Source organism: Somniosus microcephalus, chromosome 19 (assembly GCF_052327205.1).
Source record: "Somniosus microcephalus isolate GS21.2 chromosome 19, FLI_Smic_1.0, whole genome shotgun sequence".
NCBI classification, from domain to species: Eukaryota; Metazoa; Chordata; class Chondrichthyes; order Squaliformes; family Somniosidae; genus Somniosus; species Somniosus microcephalus.
The window spans coordinates 55,959,782-55,980,276 of record NC_141005.1 but is presented as its reverse complement, the minus strand read 5'-3'; the positions used below and the strand labels follow the sequence as shown (position 1 = coordinate 55,980,276).

The 20,495-nt window shown below is 45.0% G+C and overlaps 1 protein-coding gene across 2 annotated transcripts in view; it reads right to left on the bottom strand.

Annotated features, from left to right (window-relative positions):
* The window catches only part of znrf3 (zinc and ring finger 3), a 267,670-nt gene extending 249,357 nt beyond the window's left edge, over positions 1-18,313 (bottom strand). Inside the window, exon 1 of one of the 2 annotated variants that reach the window (XM_085961806.1) lies at positions 17,690-18,313. In XM_085961806.1, the coding sequence (XP_085817932.1) occupies positions 17,690-17,899 (210 nt within the window). In that variant the 5' untranslated portion in view covers positions 17,900-18,313. The remainder of the gene's footprint in view (positions 1-17,689) is intronic. The other variant, XM_085961805.1, reaches the window with a different exon arrangement.
* Between the last annotated feature and the right edge of the window lie 2,182 nt (positions 18,314-20,495).

Genomic DNA, 20,495 nt, shown 5'->3' with positions numbered 1-20,495 from the left:
CCAATTATTTTAATTATGATCTCACTCATATAGCCAACGGAAAGATTAGATGATTAATCAGATTAATCACACAGATGCTGCCTATTATATGCCCAGACCTTCTCCCTTTTGATTTCCCTCAAGTACATTTTTTCATTTTATTAGAAATCAATTCTTGGGCAATCTCTGTTGAACAAACTCATTCATTTTAACTCTTTGGGTGCTGAAAGACTTGTGTCAAGAATTCAAAAACATAACAGACCTGGTCCACAGAGAGGATTTTCTGTTTGTTTCCAGCGATGTTACAAAGTGGAACTTGGGGACTAGACAGAAGGAACATTCCCTAATACCGTACATAGGATGCCAGCAATTAAAGAAAGGACTTGTATTTTATAGCACCTTATCTCACCCGCAGGATGTCCCAAAGTGTTTTACAGAGGCAAGCACAGCAATCAATTTGCGCACAGCAAGGATGCACAAAGTGCAGAAAAATTAATGATTACTTAATCCTTTCTTTCAGAAAGTAACATTTTGGGAGACAGTACGTGAGTAATTTGAAACATGACATGCAGTAAGTGTAGTATGTTTGGGAGGAAAAAGGGGATTTTGGACCTTTGTTTCCCAAACTCTCCACCACTGGGATTTTCCTTGCACCATTTCTGGATCTGTGACAGACTAATTGATGGAGATTAGCCAACAACTCGATTATTGTTGTATCACGTGAGTGCCAGGATGGTAGAAGGCGAACTAGATGGACCGTGGTCTTTTTCCATCTAGCAATTCCTAGGTTAATGTCTTTTTGGGTTGTGTTGACGAGGGAGGAACATTGGCCAGAACACCAGGAAGCTTCCTTGCTCTTCTTCCAATAGTGCCATGGGACGGCTCAGTTGAAAGAGCAACTCCTACAACGCAGCACTCCAGCAGTACTGCACCGGAATGTCAGCCGAGATTTTGTGCTCAAGAGTGGGGCTTGAACCAACGACCTTCTGACTCGGAGGCGAGACTGCAACCCCGGAGCCACTTACAAAAAAATAGAAATAAAAACCAGGAAAGCTGGAAATATATAACAGGTCAGTCAGGAATCTGAAAAGAGAAAACGGCGCTTTGTAAATACTAATTGTTGTTGGGTCAATGTTTTGGGCATTCCCTTTCCTCACACCTGACATTTTACCTGTTCTCTTTCAGCTGCTGGTCAGCCTCATGTGCGTTTCTGGCATGTTCTATTTTTATTCCAAAATGGGCAGAATCTGATATTAGTGTGAAAGGGTTTGGTTTTTTTTTGGCAATAAAAGACTCCAGACAAACTTTATGCAATCACAACTGACTTCTTTCACGTAGTTTATGGCTTCAAAATATTATGAAAAGGCTGAGCTAATTGCAGGAGAATGTGGGGCAGATTGCATTTCCATGGATTATGAAATAAAGTGAGTGACTGCCCCCCTTTCATGGAAAGCGCAAGGTACGGAAAAGAAAACGCAATTCTCTATTAACCAATTATTTACGCATTAATGTTTTAAAATTCAAAATTAACCAACCCATCATCGCTAGGTTTACAGGCTGGCTTAGATTAGTAACAAGATTACTGGAATCGCACCTCCATTACCAATACTCCAATTAGCTACCTTTTCCGTTATTCACCAGGGTTTTTTGCGGGGAAAAGCCTTGTGTGAGACATAGCCTGGCTACACATCCCACCAACACCAATCTCCTACTCAATTACCACAACCTCACAGCTCAAGAAAGATTATTTGTACTGTGCTTGTTTTAATTCCCCTGCCTCAGGTATAATTTGGGGAATCTTGGCCATCTGTGGGGTTGTAGGGGGAAGGGCTGTGTTAAATAATACTTATTCAACATCATTTAAAAAAAAATCAGATTATCTGGTCATCATCACATTGCTGTTTGTGGGAGCTTGCTGTGCGCAAATTGGCTGCTGCGTTTCCCACATCACAACAGTGACTCCACTTCAAAACAAAGCACTTAATTGTCTGTAAAGTGCTTTTTGGACATGAAAGGGGCTATATAAATGCAAGTATTTCTTTCTTTCTATTATATTAATTCACTGGATTGATGGAAAGTTCAGAAATGACACAATCGACTTCTATTTAAGATTTTGCAACTTGTAAGCCTTAAAGCGCCGTTGCTGCCCCGGCAGATAGTTAGCAAAGTTGGTCTTTTTTTTTAAAGAAAAGGTTCTGTAAACAGGCGATGTGGATTATTCCCACTGCAGCATGAAAATATTAGTGTGTCACAACATAGTCAGCATCCAGTTCACCACAGCGATCGTTTTCCTCTTGTGTCAGGAAAATAGCGGCCATTCCCCTTTAACATTCAACTATAACAAAAGATACGGACAATGTCGGCACCTCGTGTCCATCAAAAGAAAAAGATGCAGGGTGACCTAAAAAATCCAGTACTGAATTTGACTGAAGTTATGAACTGCCCTAGTTAGACACACAGATTATACACATGCACAGAGATGTCATTGATAGCACTGTGTCCTTGTTTACACTGGATGCTGGCGAGGTCAGGCTGATCCAGAGTCCAGGCTGCAACCCAAAGTGGCACTCCGCCTTTTTCCAGACTGCCACTCGTCAGCGCACGACAAAAGGCAGAATATTTTTTTTTGTAAAAGCACAGCTATGGGGAAAAGAATGCAAAATAAATGGGACCGCTGTGTTTAAAGTGAGACTCCCCCTCCCACACACACACACACACCTTACTTGGCCATTGTACTGGTGATATTTCAGATTGGTGAAATATATACAAGCGACACCAGTCATCCCTGGAAACACAGTGACCAGTCTTCACAAAGCATTCTATGTGCTTCCTTAAACAGCAAAAGGATCAGATTAAACTGGCAGCATTCTTTTTCATGGGCCTTTTGAAAGGCTTTTATACAACCATACAAAAAAAAGTGCACTGTCCCATTTGAAAGTTCACAGCTATTTCACAATCCCTCCCGTTAATAAAATAAAGTTGCCATTAGTCACCTTGAGTCTATTAGAGCTCCCCGACTGATTTTCAGCAAACAGATCATTAAGCCCCCGCTTTCCCCTGGCTCGGTTACAACTCGAACATCTTCCAGTTCTGACGAAAGGTCATCGACCTGAAACGTTAACTCTGTTTCTCTCTCCACAGATGCTGCCTGACCTGCTGAGTATGTTCCGACATTATCTGTTTTTATTTCATTAAAATAAGGGAGTCCAGGATTACTTCCGCTACTACAATGTAAATATTTCCTTGGCCACCCAGCAGTTATTAAGCCCACTTAAAACTGGCAGCTGCGGTGTGCAAACTGCAGCTGGTATAATCCGAGTTATACCACAGGTGGTGCCTAGTTGTGATTTGCACTCTACCCACCAGGAAGCTGCGTTACGAGTACCTGTTTACATACATGCACAAAACTCCGTACCGCCCATCCCCCACCTCGTTTTACAGGAGTGCGTGTGGCACGGTCGGCTAAATGACTCAATAAGAAGTCTGTTAAGGACCCGAGAAATCAAACTGACCGCCACCCCGGACTGGAGTTATACTCCAAGCAGCGTGACACCCAGGTGACAGCCTCCTAGCAAGGTCTCGTTCCTCCTGGCTTTATTGCGTTTGGGGTTAAGCAGGACCCGACTCCCGACTTACACTGCAGCCGAAACCATTTCACCGTGACATGAAAGGTTCAGTGTAACCAAACCCTAAAAAAGATAACTAACTACAGTATTTTATATAAAATAAAAACAGAAAATGCTGGAAATACTCAGCAGGTCAGGCAGCATCTGTGGAGAGAGAAACAGAGTTAACGTTTCAGGTCGATGACCTTTCGTCAGACGAAGGGTCATTGACCTGAAACGTTAACTCTGTTTCTCTCTCCACAGATGCTGCCTGACCTGCTGAGTATGTTCTGACATTTTCTGTTTTTATTTCAGATTTCCAGCATCCGCAGTACTTTGCTTTTGTACAGTATTTTATACTTTTATAACGTTTTCAGTACCTTAACTGGTGAGGGGCATAGTAAGCTCTTTGAACATCTCTTTTAAATAAAAATACACTTCACCAGGTGTGTAACGGAGAAATCGACAATCACAGGACAGTGAGGCACAGGTATTAACTCCCCAAATATATTTCCATTTAAAAAGAAAATGGAACATGTCAAAGTTCAGGCTGATCGTGAAAATGACAGGGTAAGTGAAAAGGCAAGTTTCTGAGCAAATCTGAGAGACACTTGTCTTCCGCAACACAAGGTCACACTTTGGGCATGGATTTCAAGAGCAGGCTGTCTCAGAGCCTCAGCCTGCCCGAATCTAGAGCCCCAGATACACCCCCCGCCATTTATAGCAAGATTCATTCCCCCAATCCAAACACCTGCTAGAAATTGACTGGATGATGCATCACCGAAATGCTGTGAGCATAAACCTGAGCAGCTGACTCGTGCCCCTCTGCAACAACAACAACTTGTATTTATATAGCGCCTTTAATGTAGTAAAACGCCTCAAGGCGCTGCACAGGAGTATTTTAAGACAAAAAATTTGACACCAATCCACATAAGGATAAATTAGGGCAGGTGACCAAAAGCTTGATCAAAGAGGTAGGTTTTAAGGAGCGTCTTAAAGAAGGAAAGAGAGGTAGAGAGACGGAGAGGTTTAGGCAGGGAATTCCAGAGCTTAGGGCCTGGGCAACAGAAGGCACGGCCACCAATGGTTGAACGATTATAATCAGGGATGCTTAAGAGGGCAGAATTAGAGGAGCGCAGATATCTCGGGGGGGTTGTGGGGCTGAAGGAGATTACAGAGATAGGGAGGGGCGAGGCCATGGAGGGATTTGAAAACAAGGATGAGAATTTTGAAATCAAGGCGTTGCTTAACCGGGAGCCAATGTAGGTCAGTGAGCACAGGGTTGATGGGCGAATGGGGCTTGGTGTGAGTTAGGACATGGGCAGCCGAGTTTTGGATGATCTCAAGTTTACTTACGTAGGGTGGGATGTGGAATGCAATCCGGCATCTGTTCGAATTAAAAAATTTAGTCTGTCCAGAGACTCCTGGTGGAAAGTCCACATCCGGGACTTTCCTCGGAGCTGCTCCCGCTCCACCGTGACTACGCTGGAAGTGCGACGGAAATCCTGTCGTATGCGCACAAGCGTGGTCCGGACAAAGTTACGGCAGTGGAGTGGGAGCAGCTCCTAGGCCAGTCCCGGCCCGTGTGTGCGGACATCTGGCGAGAAGAGGATCAGGCTTGGTCCTCGGGCACCTCTGCACTCACACTTGACCGGGGTAGGAGAGGGCACGCAGTGTCAGTCGAGCCCTACCGCAGCATGAGTCGGCACCTTTGGAGGGGAGGGTGGGAAGGGACTGGAACATAAAAAACAGGAGTAGGCCATTCATCCCATTGAGCCTGCTCTGCCATTCAATTAGATCATGGCTGGAAGAGGAAAAAAAACTTGATCAAGGAATTCCTCAGGATTACGGAACAGGGCAGCTCCGCTCAGTCTGGCTGTGCACAGCGAGGGAGTCTGGACACAGTATAAAAAAGGAGCAACACTGCATGAGGTACAAATTTCCTTTCCTTCCCCCTCCCCTGCCGTTGAAAAAGAATATTTTAGGTCTGCAAAAGAGACAATGACTCGCTAATCTTCCCCCTCTCTGGAGACTTCCTACCAAAAACACCATTCACTTTGAAAGGCAACTCCTGCTTCTCTCAGCCCCCACTGCCAACCCCTCCCCAGTAAAAGGATAGGTCACTTTTGCTAACCGGTACAGAAATCCAATTCAGTCAAAACCTTTTCAACAAAAAGAAATAGCCTGGAGGACGGGATCCACCTATATTTCACTTTCCGATGCGATCACCTTACAGTCCCACCACCATTCCCTTCAACAGGGCACGTAGCACTCCAAAACCCCGTGTGCACTGAAGACTTTGTGCCAAGGTAAATCTGGTATCGTTAATTCCAGGTACCGCCAAGATAAGGATCAAAGCTGCCGCATTTACACTACAAACACAGTGCAGCAGCAGGAGATAAAGAAAACTGCTGAACAGGCTGCTTGCAAGCATGGTCGACCACAGCAACAAGACGACAGCAACAACTTGCATTTATATAGCACCTTTAATGTTGTAAAATGGCCCAAGGCGCTTCACAGGAGTGATCGTCAAACAAAATGTGACAGCGAGCCACACACAGAGATATTAGGACAGGTGACCAAAAGCTTGGTCAAAGAGGTAGGTTTTAAGGAGCGTGATGTAGAAAGGAGAGGTTTAGGGAGGGAATTCCAGAGCTTAGGGCCGAGGCAGCCATTCTGCACAGTGAGAGATTCTGGAGACAGCAGCGGGTCTCAGTATAAACAGGGAGCGACACTGCATCAGGTACACATTTCCTTCCCTTCTGCTCCCTCCCCGCCCTTGAAAAATATGCATTGTGATGTGATGGGGGGGGGGGGGAGGGGGGGAGATTGTGGGGGGGGGTCAGGCTGCCCCTGGTTTCTCATGGAAAATGCGCCAGGACTGCGTTTACTGGCAGCTGACACTTCGCCTGTAAACCTGATGCCATGTCCGCGGTGGCTGGAAAGAGAGTTCTCTGCCAGCGTTGAGCCAAAGAACATTTTTTTGGCAGCGTTCCTGTGGGAAATTTGGTTTCCTTTAGCGGTTTCTCAGGGAAGCGGTGTATAGGAGGACAATATCAAATGCACCTGCAGAAAAGGATCGTTGATCTAAGATGCGCTCCCTCTGAATTTCATAAACAAGACAAGACAGCATTTAATAAAATGTATGAACAGTCAGGCATGGAGCAAAAAAACCACTTGATGTAAACACAGGTTAATGGAATCATTTGGTGTGTGGGATTTTTTTTTTCTTCCAACATAAAGTCATGTTCAGCATAAATGTGGTCAGTGAGATCAGTTACTGGACAGGTTACAGCGAACCCACATACCTTCTGTACACAAGTAAGTTTAATTGGGATTTGTGCCCAATTTTCTGCAGTGATGTGTTGCTCTTAGCAAGTACTTAAAGCTACGTTCAGTGCCTGTAACTTTCCATTTGTAATCTGCTATGCTACAGGTAGTCGAGCTTTTCATTTTAGTGTCGCTTGTGGCTCAGTGGGTAGCACCCTTGCCTCTGAATCAGAAAGTTGTGGGTTCAAGCAACCAATCTTTGCTGACACGGCACTGCAGCACTGAAGGAGTGCTGCACTGTCGGAGGTGCCGCCCTTCAGACGAGATGTTAAACCGACGGTCGCCTCTGCCTGCTCAGACGTAAAAGATCCCCTGGCACTTTTCAAAGAAGAGCAGGGGAATTCTCCCTGGCGTGCTGGCCAGTAGTTGCCCCTCAACCAACATCACCAAAATCAGATATTAACTGGTCATTTAGCTCATTGCTGTTTGTGGGACCTTGCTGCATGCAAATTGGCTCCTGCATTTATCGACTTCACAACAGTGACTCCACTTGGTGGGACGTCCCGAGGACGTGAAAGGCGCTGTGTAAATGGAAGTTCTCTCTTTTAAAGGACTTTTATATTGGTCTTTTAATTCAGATTCTGGAGCCTGGCATCCATGAGCCAGTTGCCAGGATTTATGCAGGGAAATCAGTTTTCCATAGGCCTTCAGCAGACTGGTAGAACCTGATCTACCGAGGGGTCAGTGGAAATGGCAGTCAACAACATAACAAGGATTGACTCACAGAGGCTAGGCCCCCGAAACTGAATTTAAAAGATCAATATACAAGCCGCTTTAAAATGTAAGGGCCGTCAATTCACAACCGGTTCAGGTACAAATTTGGACCCTTCCAGTTAGTGAAATGCTTTAATTATTAGCAGCATCTGAACATAAATTCCCCAAGGGTGGCTACATTAAGCAGCTTCTACTGTATATAAATCAGATTAAAATGAATAATGACTGTAAAGCCTCCCTGATGTGCTCCGTGCATTTCTCCAGTGACCGGCTGAGCTGTAGTGGCTAGGAAGATCCCAGATTCAGTTCCAGGGCCTTAAAGGTCTGCTCTCAGCTGGAGCAAGGTTGGGTCGATACAACTCGGCCCCAGTGCTCCTGGGTCAGAGAGGGGGGAAAGAAAAATCTGCTAGGCTTCAGTTCCGACTCCCCGCAGCCACGCGGTGAACCCTGCTGCAAGGATGCACGCGTGGACATCGGGCCTGGTCGCGATGCCTCTAGCAGCCAAATAGCCCCTACCTCTCAGCGCCCAGACTTGCAGGTGAGCAATCAACGCCTCAGCAAGCTACCGGATGCCAAACCTGTGCTTTTGAAACCATGCCCCTAGTTAAGGCCTCCACAACCGGAGGCGCGAAGAGCAAGACAATTTACTACCAGAGCGGCCTTTGTTTCCGTTATTGTTCCGTTTTTCCTCCAGCTAGCCCCTGAAGCTGCTAACTTATACTGGGGCTATGATTCCCCACAGGCATTCCCCAACCTCTGGTACCTCAGGAAAGCAGCTGATTTTTCCCGCCACCTTGGCTACCGAAGGCAATGGTAGCGCTGCTACTCACCCCAATCACCACCCCCCACCCCACCCAACTGAGATCAGCTAACTCTGCGCGGACCTGGACTCGAACCTAAAACCCTCCAGATCCATCTGGTCGGTGGTTCAACACTGGGCAGTGCGCAGACTGACTAGGCCGTCGGGAGAGCAATCGCAAGTTAAATAAAAAATATCGCATTAGAGACCTTCGTACGGTGAAATAAAATAAATGATACTTCTGCAGAAACAATCGAATTATTTTTTTGTAAAAAACCCCCAAAATGTTCAGCCAACAGTTGCAAGAATCTCCTGCACACAATCAGAAGCACGGTAGAGTCAATTTTGCACTTAGTTTGGCCCAGTGATGTGGTGAACAATTCCGTTTTATTTTAGAGCCAATTTTTCTGCTCCCACTCCCCCCCCCCCCGCCCTCGCCCCGCCTCCGGCCCCCACCTCACCCTCGCTTCCTGAAGGTGTAGACTCCTCGTTAGGGTAAGGATGCCAATCACCCTGCATTATCTGTCTGTGAGCGTCAGCAGGCTATTCAACCATGCTTGCCCTCACCACACCCCCCCCCCACCCCGTTCCAACAGAGATCATTGGATAGCGATCTGGAGCTGATTTTTCCCCCCTCCCTCCCTCCCTGAAGCTAATTGTAGCACCTTTACTGGCCCCCTCCCCCACTCTCCCAGGGTTGACAACTCTCCAGGATTCCCCTGGAGTCTCCAGGAATTGAAGATTAATCTCCTGGACAACCCGGGAGAAAAAGAATCACTGGGCATTAAACAAAAGTGTTTATTAGTTATAGAAATTTTGGAAATGGGACTAAAAAGGTTGTTCTGCTATGCGGGACCGTTGAAGTCAGGAGGCCATGCTGTGGAACCTCCAGGAATATGTCTCACCAGTGTTGGCAACCCTATTCCCACCTCCCCGACCCCTGGACTGAAACTCAGCACAGGCTCTTTCTTGGGACTTTCAGGATATTCCTCCACTTTTTAGTTCAATTCCGTGCTCCAGTCATCAGACTAAGAAAAAAAAGCAAGCAAACTGGCCCCCTTTGGAGGCGCGAGAAGCCACAAGTATGTTAACAGAATAATTTAATAAGAAATCGAAGATATACAACTGCGGTTCAGAGGAGAGCATTCTACTCACTCCAGCATTTTGGAAAAGAAACAAAAAAGAGCAATTCGGAGCGGCCTAGAAATATTTAAAAAGCGCATCAAAGTTAAATTAAAATGTTGTCACATTGGCACAACTAGCCTCCAGCAATGCGAGCTCACACACGCAATCCCCAGCAACACGAATCACAATCAAAGTTAGAAATGTCAAACTGCGCCCTGCATATTGAAAGTGTTACTTTCTTTTACAGCGGCTTACTCTTACAGTCGAAAGTGAGAAGGATTATGCGGATTCAATGTCTAATTTGCACCGACAGCGATTTTAATCTCGAGCACATACTGGGGACACGAACCAGTCCACGGGGAAAGCGTCACGTGCGCTACAATGCGGCCAAGTCAACAACAGCTACACCGACTGCTGAATAAAACCGCTACCTTCAGTAGACAACGTGCGAAGGCATGCGTGCAACCCAGTGAAGCCCAACTAAGAGAAAGCATTCCCACCCAGCATGTGAAGGGCTGGCTGTACTTTAGCATTCTTCACTCCTAAAGTAATGAATTCCCTTTGAAACTTTCAAATAGGCCCCCATGTGTCCATCACATAACCCACCTTAACGTCCCCTTTAAGTCCAAAACTGACCGTGACTTTTTTCCTTACGCTCAACAACAACAATTTGCATTTATATAGCCTCTTTAAGGTAGTAAAAACACCTCCTGAAGGTGCAGACTTGTGCTACATACTTGCAGCCACGGCAAGACTCTGGGACCTCACCTCAACGGCCATCCTGCCTGTGGAATTCCAGATAATGTCAGAGGGCCCTTCGACCATGGGGCAGAGCATCACAGCCAACCCCAATCCTGTTCTCACCTGATATCCACAAATGTACAATTTCCAGTAGGGTGACTGGATAGTTATCACGAGCGGAAATAAGATCAACTTACTCCAGGCAGGCTAAGGGTTGAACCGAGAACCTTCCTGGTCTGTATGGTTTGATACCAAACAAGCCTTTGCATGGTTCACTTTCTTCTTGAAGGCTGCACATATATATATTTAAATACTATATAATTTTCATTGCAGTGATGCAGCAATAGGACAATGCAGAAACTGATGCTAAGAACATCTAAGGGCATACTTGTTTTCCTTCAACTTAAACACCACAATCAACCATAATAGCTTTGACTAATCAACTTGTCCACCCCACTCAACTTCCCCGCTGTAAAAAAGAACCATATTTTTTTAAAGTTAGTTAACATAAGAACATAAGAAATAGGAGCAGGAGTAGGTCATTTGGCCCTTCGAGCCTGCTCCGCTATTCAATAAGATCATGGCTGATCTTCTACCTCATCTCCACTTTCCTGCACTATCCCCATATCCCTTGATTCCCTTAATATTCAAAAATCTATTGATCTCTGTCTTGAATATACTCAACGACTGAGCCTCCACAGCCCTCTGGGTTGGAGAATTCCAAAGGTTCACCACCCTCTAAGTGAAGAAATTTCTCCTCATCTCAGTCGTAAATGGCCGACCCCTTATTCTGAGACTGTGACCCCTGGTTATAGACTCCCCAGTCAAGGGAAACATCCTCCCTGCATCTACCTTGTCAAGCCCTGTAAGAATTTTGTATGTTTCAATGAGATCACCTCTCATTCTTCTAAACTCTAGAGAATATAGGCCTAGTCTACTCAATCTGTCCTCATAGGACAATCCCCCCATCCCAGGAATCGGTCTGGTGAACCTTTGTTGCACTCCCTCTATGGCAAGTATATCCTTCCTTAGGTAAGGAGACCAAAACTGTACACAATACGCCAGGTGTGGTCTCACCAGGGACCTATATAATTGCAGTAAGACGTCTTTACTCTTATACTCAAATCCTCTTGTAATAAAGGCCAACATACCATTTGTTTTCCTAATTGCTTGATGTACCTGCATATTAACTTTGTTAACGTGCAGGTACAGCAAAGTTCAAGTACTAATACATATAGATATTTCTTACATACACACACATACATACCATACAAATACCTGAGAAGGAGACAAAGGCTATGTAAATACCACCAATGGGGCTCTGCTAAAAGTTAATAAAATATTTGCGCATTTCTCTCATGGTTTATGATATCAAACTTCTAATAGCACTCCCCAATAGCTCAGTTGATCAGTGCATGCTTGATGTAAAACTGAACCCTACGGGCTATGATGTCCTCAGTCTGTGTTGAGTTAGCTGATTTCTGCCAGGGCAGTGATGCGGTCACTACAGTTGCCCCTAATCTAGGTGGGGGCGGTGGTGGTGAGGAGGGAGGGAAAGTCACCCAGGATTCAATCTTCTGGCACGGTGTTGGAATGTGCCCAGGTGCCCTGGCATTGGGCAAGAACAGGGTTGACTGAGATGCTCCCCATGATGGAATGACTTGCTGACACTCTATGTTATGTGTGATGGGTGGCCACCTGAATGAGGTACCAGAGAGCTTCCAGCACCAGTTGAACTGCACTCCACCATGAGTTGTTGTCTTCAGAAGAGGAGGGGGAAAACATTGAAGGGAATCGTAGAACCCCAATGGAGTTGCAGCCCAATAACTCACACCTAGGTATCCATACTCTACACTGAAATAACTTGAGGCTATTGAATTTGAAATACAACTTGCATTTATATAGCACCTTTAATGTAGTAAAACGTCCCAAGGTGCTTCACAGGAGTGTAATCAGACAAAAGGAAATCAACACCATAGCCAAAGAAAGAGACATTAGGGCAGGTGACCAAAACCTTGGTCAAAGAGGCAGATTTTAAGGAGTGTCTTAAAGAGAGCGAGGCGGAGAAGTATCGGGAGGGAATTCCAGAGCTTAGGGCCTAGACAGCTGAAGGCCCGGCTGCCAATGGTGGGTTGAAGGAAGTTGGGGACGCACAAGCGGCCAGAATTAGAGGAACGCAGAGTTCTCGAAGGGTTGGAGGAGGTCATGTGGAGCATGGGCTGGAGATTGAAGACACTTGCAGAGATGGTCAGATATGGAATGGCAAATGAAGTTTCATCTTTTCTTGTGAACTGGAGCTAAAGAATTTGGTCGCTGCCCTTATCAAATAAAAAAAAGGCCAACTGCTTAGCAGTTAAAGAAAAGAAACATCGACAGTAATTTACAAAGGGAAATCCACTTGTGATCGACTGATCTACTGAAATTACACCTTACAATTCTGCAACATTAATGCCCGAATAGTCTCTAACATAACTTTGTGGAGTAAAACTATGTTCTCAAAACCCCCCTGAAATGTATGAGCACGTTGTAATGTGACCCTTTATTCAGGGCAGCCATGCGTGCAATATCTTTGGACCTGTGACTGAACAGATACTTCCACTCAACAGATAACTGTAGATAGAAAAGGCTTTTCAAAGGTGTGCAATGAAAAGTAAAAGCAATGTTGAAACAGAAAAACACACCACACAGAATTTCCCTTTTTTTTTTACCTTTAAAAAAAGGGAGTCAAATGTTTTTTTGAGGGAGATGCAAATTATTACCCAACAAAGCCAGCTGAAGGTAGAGAGATAGCCATCTAAATCAAGAGAACTTCAAAGAAAAACAGAAGAACAGAAGTGGAAAGGGCTTGGTCTGTGTATAAATGCAGCTATTGTTAGGTGATAATCAGAGCCCAGCCAGCTTCGTGAATACTGTACTGTCGTTTACATGATCACGTTTCCCACATGTCTCTGCACAACAGGTTACTATGGTTGTGTCCAATCCATTCAATTTTCCCACAACATGAGGTTTGCTGCACAGAGATGGAGTGAATCCCCTGCTCCAAGAAAAGAGTTTAATAGAAAGAGCCGGGGGGGGGGGTGTAATATTATAAAAGACCAGATTTCAAATCTCAAACTTGGGATTTGGTGTACAATTTAAGTGAACTACTTTTAACATGGTATAAATATAGATAATTGGACTTGGATACCATCAATTTGGATGATCATTAACACTGGAAACTTTGCCTTTACTTGAATAATCGACAAACCAGCAGCAAATACACGAAATCTTCCACTCACTATAGTTATTCGCCATTGAGCTTTTGGAAACCATCTGCTTAGGAGGTGGAGAACAAGGAGAATCACAGGCTGAGCTTGGTTTTCGGCAGATGCAGCCCAGCAGAAGTACCTACTGTGTTTTTTTTTAATGTATTTCTCTTTCTAGAACTAAGCAGGATTGCTGCAGCCTCAACATTTCTGATTCTCCACTGGCATTCTATGTGGTGAAATACAAATACTTAGGAAGGACCAGTTTGTAGCATTCCAGCAATTCTGCTCAGATGCAACTTTGTTTGTGCCAGTTAGGAACCATTGTGTAAGCCAAAGTTCATAGTCATAGAGTCATACGGCATAGAATGAGGCCATTCGGCCCATCGAGTCCGTGCCGGCTCTCTGTAGAGCAATCCAGTCAGTCCCATTCCCCCGCTCTATCCCCGTAGCCCTGCAAGTTTATTTCCCTCAAGTGCCTATCCAGTCTCCCCTTGAAAACACTGAGTGTCTCCACTTCCACCACTTCCATCGGCAGCGAGTTCCAGGTCCTCACCACTCGCTGCGTAAAAAACGTTTTTCCTCACATCCCCCCTGTATCTCTTGCCCAAAACCTTAAATCTGTGTCCCCCAGTCCTTGTACTATCAACTCGTGGGAACAGCCTTTCCCCGTCTAGCCTATCCAAACCCATCATAACCTTGTACACCTCTATCAAATCACCCCGCAACCTCCTTTGCTCTAATGAAAACAAATCCAGCTTCTCCAACCAGTCCTTGTAGCTAAGATCCCCCATCCCCGGAACCATTCTGGTAAATCTCCTCTGCACCCTCTCAAGGGCCTTCACATCCTTCCTAAAGTGTGGTGACCAGAACTGGATGCAATACTCCAGTTGTGGCCTAACCAGCGCTTTATAAAGTTTCAGCATAACTTCTCTACTTTTGTACTCAATACCTCTATTTATGAAGCCCAAGATCCCATATGCTTTGCTAACCACTCTCTCAATATGTTCTGCTACGTTCAGGGACCTATGCACATTAACTCCCAGGTCCCTCTGTCCCTGCACACTCTTTTAAACTGTGCCATTAAATGTATATTGCCTCTCCCTGTTCCTTCTGCCAAAATGCATCACCTCACACTTCTCTGTATTAAATTCCATCTGCCACTTGTCTGCCCATTCTGCTAGCCTTTCTATGGCCTGTTGCAGTCGATTGGTATCATCCTCACTGTTTGCCACAACCCCAAATTTGGTGTCATTGGCAAATTTAGAAATTCTACTCCAATATCCAGGTCATTTATATATATTTTTTAAAAAGCACTGACCCCTGGGGAACACCACTGTCATAGTTCCTCTATAATAAAGCGATTTTATATATCTCTGTTAAAATGATGTTTTATTAGACTGTTGCACAGTTCAACGATGATAGCCTAATAATTTAACCCTAAGTCATCAAAAAATACACACACACACTAGGCAATATAGGTCACACGGAATAAACAAAACATGCCCATTAATAATTTACTTAAACAGACAAAAGTAGTAAAAACCACCCGTGCCCCGAGTCGGTACACAATCATTGCCGATCAGAGAGCACTTTTTCGACAGTGATGGGAGTCGATAAGGATGAAGAGAAATTGTAGCCGGGAACCGAGGGGAATTCGGGATTGCCAAATTCAAACATTAACTGCAAATACTGCACCATGAGCAGAAAGATCTAAGTGGCAGTAAATGAGTGGATTATTCAAATAGATAACATATATTAAGCTTTAGGGTACTTAGATAGGGAGCTGACCTTGAAAATTCCCCAACTCCTAAGCCCTTGTACTTCAGGCAGCGCACGTTTAGCTGGTAACAATCCAACTTTTATCTTGCAGGCAAATGCTTCTGAGAAAGATGGTCCCTCCCGGCACTGCTGTTTAATCATTCCAGACATACACATTTCCCTAATGCAAACTCTTCCGAGGGCTGAGGATTTTCGATAATTTTTTTTCCAAATTTCTATTACAACCTATAACCCGATTGTTAAGAAGCAACAAACGTTTGTCTTATAAAAAAATGTTTTTTTTGCTGGTGCAGCTCATCATCAGCGAGTGACGCGCAGAGAGACTTTACGGAGGCTTTTTGTGTGTGTGTGGAAATCTTCCTTTGATGTTTGAATTGGGATTACTTTGATGTTCGTCTAGACAAACCGGATTTAACTGCTAGCTTTGAAGGCGAAGGCAGTTTTAACGTCGCTAGGACAGTTATTAAATCGTAGCCAGAAAGGGGGGGGGGGGGGAATCTCGGAGCTCAGTCACAGTTTTTGAAAAAAAAACTAAATTCGAAATGGCTTTATAACCCAAGTCTCCCAGTGCCAATTCTCCCAGCAACCCGCTTGCTGATTTCAGGCCAGCTTCAGTGACTTCCCCAGGATCAGTCACCCCACCCCCAACTGCTGATTTACACCCGTCCCGTCAGCAAATGGCTAACTGCACCGAGAGATTTAATTAACTTTTTTTTTAAAAAGGACAAAGTGATGGGAGGTGACATTACTATAATGAAAAATGTTGATATGATGCAATGTAAAAAAAATAATACGCGGCAGACAGCGTAACCTAGATCTCCACAACAGCTGAATGTTATGATTTTCTTTCTGTCCCGATTGTTAATAAGAGGCAGAAATTCTCCTCACTTCGCCAGCTCTGCTCCTAACTGCCCGGCCAGCCATACACAACAAAAAATCAAACGTGCAAATCAATAAAAGCAACGTTGCCAACTTTCTATTTTTTTTCTAATGGTTTAAAAATCAGGACATGTTTCCACTTGATCAATAGGTGAGATTCCCTCTCACACCCGGCAGCTGCAACAAAGCACAAATAATAGGGTTCCCCCCCCCCCCTGTTCTCAGGGACGATTGAGTTACAAAGGACCGAACAAGAGGTACGTCTTTGATGGCGGAGCACATTGTCACACACACTGGAACCAAGCTACTTTGATCAAGCGAGGGGAACTCTCCCTCCCGTCTCACAACACATCGCTGCTTTTAATAATTAGGAGAGAGAGAGAAATCTCAGGCGGCACAAACACACCCGGAGACTGTTGCAAAGAAGATAACTCGCAACAACCCATCCAACTGCACTCACACACCAAAAGGACACGGATTGGGAAGGGGCTGGCGTGCTGTGCAGGGATTGATTATCCACCACGGAGTTAAAACTAAACGTAGACCCAGATTAGAGACACACACACAGCGAAACCAGAACACGATTTACAAACACAACCAGTGTTTATGTTTCTTTTTTTAAAAAAAACATAAACCCAGTATAATGGTTAAGTGGCTGTGTTAGCAGTTGTCATGGTAATCTGGTGCGGTGAATTAATAAAACATGGTCACGTCTCCGAATCTGTGCAACTTTCAAGCGGATCTGTTCACGGACCCGGACAGGCTCACAACCCAAAGGCTGGAAAATGCTGGCGGGCGCTCTTCACTCCAGTAGAAATGCGTTTCATTTTTAATTTAAAATCAAAAATCTCTCTCTCTCTCTATAAACACGAAAAAGTAACAAATAAAAATCGCCACATGACAATCGGGAACCTGCATTCGTGTCAAGTCCCCACGCTCTCTCCCTCCCTCCACGTGCATTTAAACCCACCGACCCTGCTCACCGCGGGCCCGAGTTCACTAGATATATATCAATATATAAAACACACACAATCACACGACAGATATCATCTTTAGCACCGGCAAATTAAACATCAGGGGAAACTACACCGCGTTGCATCTGAACTCAGAACATCTCCTTGGACAGTGTGTCCCCACTGCATTTTCCAGAGAGATTTTTAAAAAAAAACTTTCTAGCAAACTTTGCAACTCGGTCCCATGAAAGTTTATACACCAGCCCGGTTTAGGCAAGGCATGGCCAAGGACTGTTGACAGCGGGATCAATAACTGCCAGTCCGCCGGCGATAAGCGATGTGCTGATGGATTTGAACCCCCGTTCACGCCACTCCACCAGCGGCCAAGATCGGAGCCATCTTGTCGAGCGGATAACTACTCTCGGCAAAACTTTTAAAAACATTTTGGGGGGGTTTCTTGTTGTTGTTGCTGTTGCACAAAGCCCTGCCGATCCAGCGGAAGACAGACACAAGCGATCCGGTTTTTTTTTTTTTTACCTGCACAATCTCTCCCTCGGCGCTGATGGTGGCTCCAGCCCGGGAGAACCGTCCTTGCAAGTCGGTTGTAAAAGTTGTATATTCACCATTGGGACTCGACTCGAAAAGCACCACTTCCACAAAGGCAGTCTCCTTGGCACAAACGGACCCCAAACTTGCCACCACCACTACCAACAGCACCAGCACCAACTGGACTCCCCTCAACATCATCTTGCCGGTTCCACCAGCGCTGATCGGGACATAATTTCTGATTAATCCTGGCTTGTACGAGGCTTGTTTGACTGTATTTTTTTTTTACAAATATATATATATATATACATACAAAACTTTTTTTGTTTAAAAAGTGGAAACAACACAAAAAATATAACTTGGCAACCGGTGTCGTTCCGTGACTGGGCGATGTGTCTATTTCACTCTGGTAGCTTGTCAATTACATGGCTCTGCGCTCCTCTCTCTCTCTCTCTCTCTCACACTCACTCTTTTCTCTTTCCAGCGCCACAAGGCGGCACCCGGCTTTGATCCAACACGTGATCCATGCCGGGTTATCCCCACCCACCAATCTCTCTGACCCCTTCACTTTTTACACGGCTAAAACCCAACGACTTGGAGCGTGCTTTTTTTTTTAATTAAAGAGCGAAGCGTCCTTTCTAGCCCGGCCGATCGAGCGTCCGCTCCGAGCAGGCTGGCTGAAGTTTGCCTCCTCGAGTAGCGGCTCTCGCAGGGAAATCAGAACCGCCGCGGCCAAGGCGTGAGGGGAGATTTTTCGTCCGAGGATGGAAATTCCGCCGCCCGCTCCCCAAAAACTTTTAAAGCTACGTTAATGTGTGAAAACTTTGTATCACAAGAGTTTGCTTTGGAAGGCTGGTGGAAGCAGATTCAATAGTGACTTTCAAAAGGGAAATAGGACTTCTACTTAAAAAGGGAAAAAAACTATGGTAGGGCTATGGTTAAAGAGCAGGGTACTGGGATGGCTCTTTCAGAGAGCTGGCACAGACACGAAGGGACGAATGGCCTCTTTCTGTGTTGTATGATTCTGAGTTTATTTTCAAAGTGCTAAACACAGGCCAGATTCTGCAATCAGTTGCCTATAGTATATATAAATAAAAATACATTTGGACAAAATGTATGATTTAAAAATAATGAGAATAAAATTGGAATAAAGGAGTGGTTTAGTCACATGTGTAAACTTCCCAAGGGTGGGGAATCAGTGACTCACCCCCACCCCCTACAAAAAACCAGTCGACTTCGACAAATAATCCCCCCCCCCCCCCAGTTTATAGATGTTATTTTATATTAAGAGAAGCCGATAGCTGAATGTAGCGATTATAATATATTTAGTTTACCCCAGGTCGTCTTAATCAAATCAAATCAAAATCAAATCAAATCAACTTTTATTGTCATTGTTAGTGCACAAGTGCAGTACAACGAAATGTAGGCTTGCGGCTCCCGAGAGTGTACATTTGGATTAAGACATTTAAACATTCAACATACATTTGGCTTTTAGTATATTAATATAAATATGACCATAATAAAGTGCATTGGCAGATGTGCAGGCTTTAGAGTTTATTTGTGGAGTTCAGTAGGATGACAGCCCTGGGAAAGAAGCTGTTCCTAAATCTGGTCGTACGGGTGCGAATGCATCTGTAGCGTCTCCCAGATGGTAGGAGGGCGAACAGACTGTGGCTGGGGTGGGTAGGGTCTTTGATGATGGACCATGACCTCCGTAGACAGCGTTTCTGGTATATGTGCTCTATGGTCGGTAGCCGGGTGCCGGTAATGCGTTGGGCAGTTTTGACTACCCGCTGCAGGGCTTTCCGGTCATAGTAGCTACAGCTGCCATACCATACTGTGATACAGTTTGTCAGGATGCTCTCTATAGTGCAGCGGTAAAAGTTAGAGAGGATCAGGGGTGACAGGTTACATCCCTTCAGCCTCCTTAAGAAATATAGGCGCTGCTGGGCCTTCTTCACCAGAGAGGAGGTGTTGAGGGACCAGGAGAGGTCTTCCGTGATGTGGACTCCGAGGAACTTAAAGCTGTCCACCCTTTCCACCACAGCCCCATTGATGTGGATGGGGGTGTGACTTCCGCCTTTGGACTTCCTGAAGTCCACAATGATTTCTTTTGTTTTCTTGGTGTTAAGAAAGTAAATGTAAACAAAAGATGAGTCTAGATGAGATGTAAATGGCAATGGCAGAATCACCAACAGCTGCCATGTGAGAGAGAGAAAAAAATAGGGGTTATGGTCTGAAACTGTTGAACTTGATGTTGAGTCCATTTACACCTCATCTAGAGCCATCTTTTATTTCTTAACTTGTCCCATTACCATCTCCTTTTGCCTTGCACCGTCATCCCTTGTGTCACTTAATCTCTCCCGCCTTCCATCCTATCACAGACCTTCCCTTTTGTTCTTTCCTCCCCTCCCCCCGCCCCTGCACTTGCTTAAAAATCTGTTAAATCTCTAACTTTTTCCAGTTCTGACGAGGGGTCACAGACCTGAAACATTAACTCTGTTTCTCTCTCCACAGATGCTGCCTGACCCGCTGAGTATTTCCAGCATTTTCTGTTTTTATTTCAGATTTCCAGCATCGGCAGTATTTTGTATACATGTACCTGAGTCTGGCCTCGCTGATAAGTTAACCCATTGCACACAGGGTTACGCAGAATTACACCGAATGTACAGCACAGAAACAGGCCATTCAGCCCAACAGGTCTGTGCCGGTGTTTATGCTCCATATGAGCCTCCTCCCACTTTACTTCATCTAACCCCATCAGCATATCCATTCATAGAAACGTAGAAGATAGAAG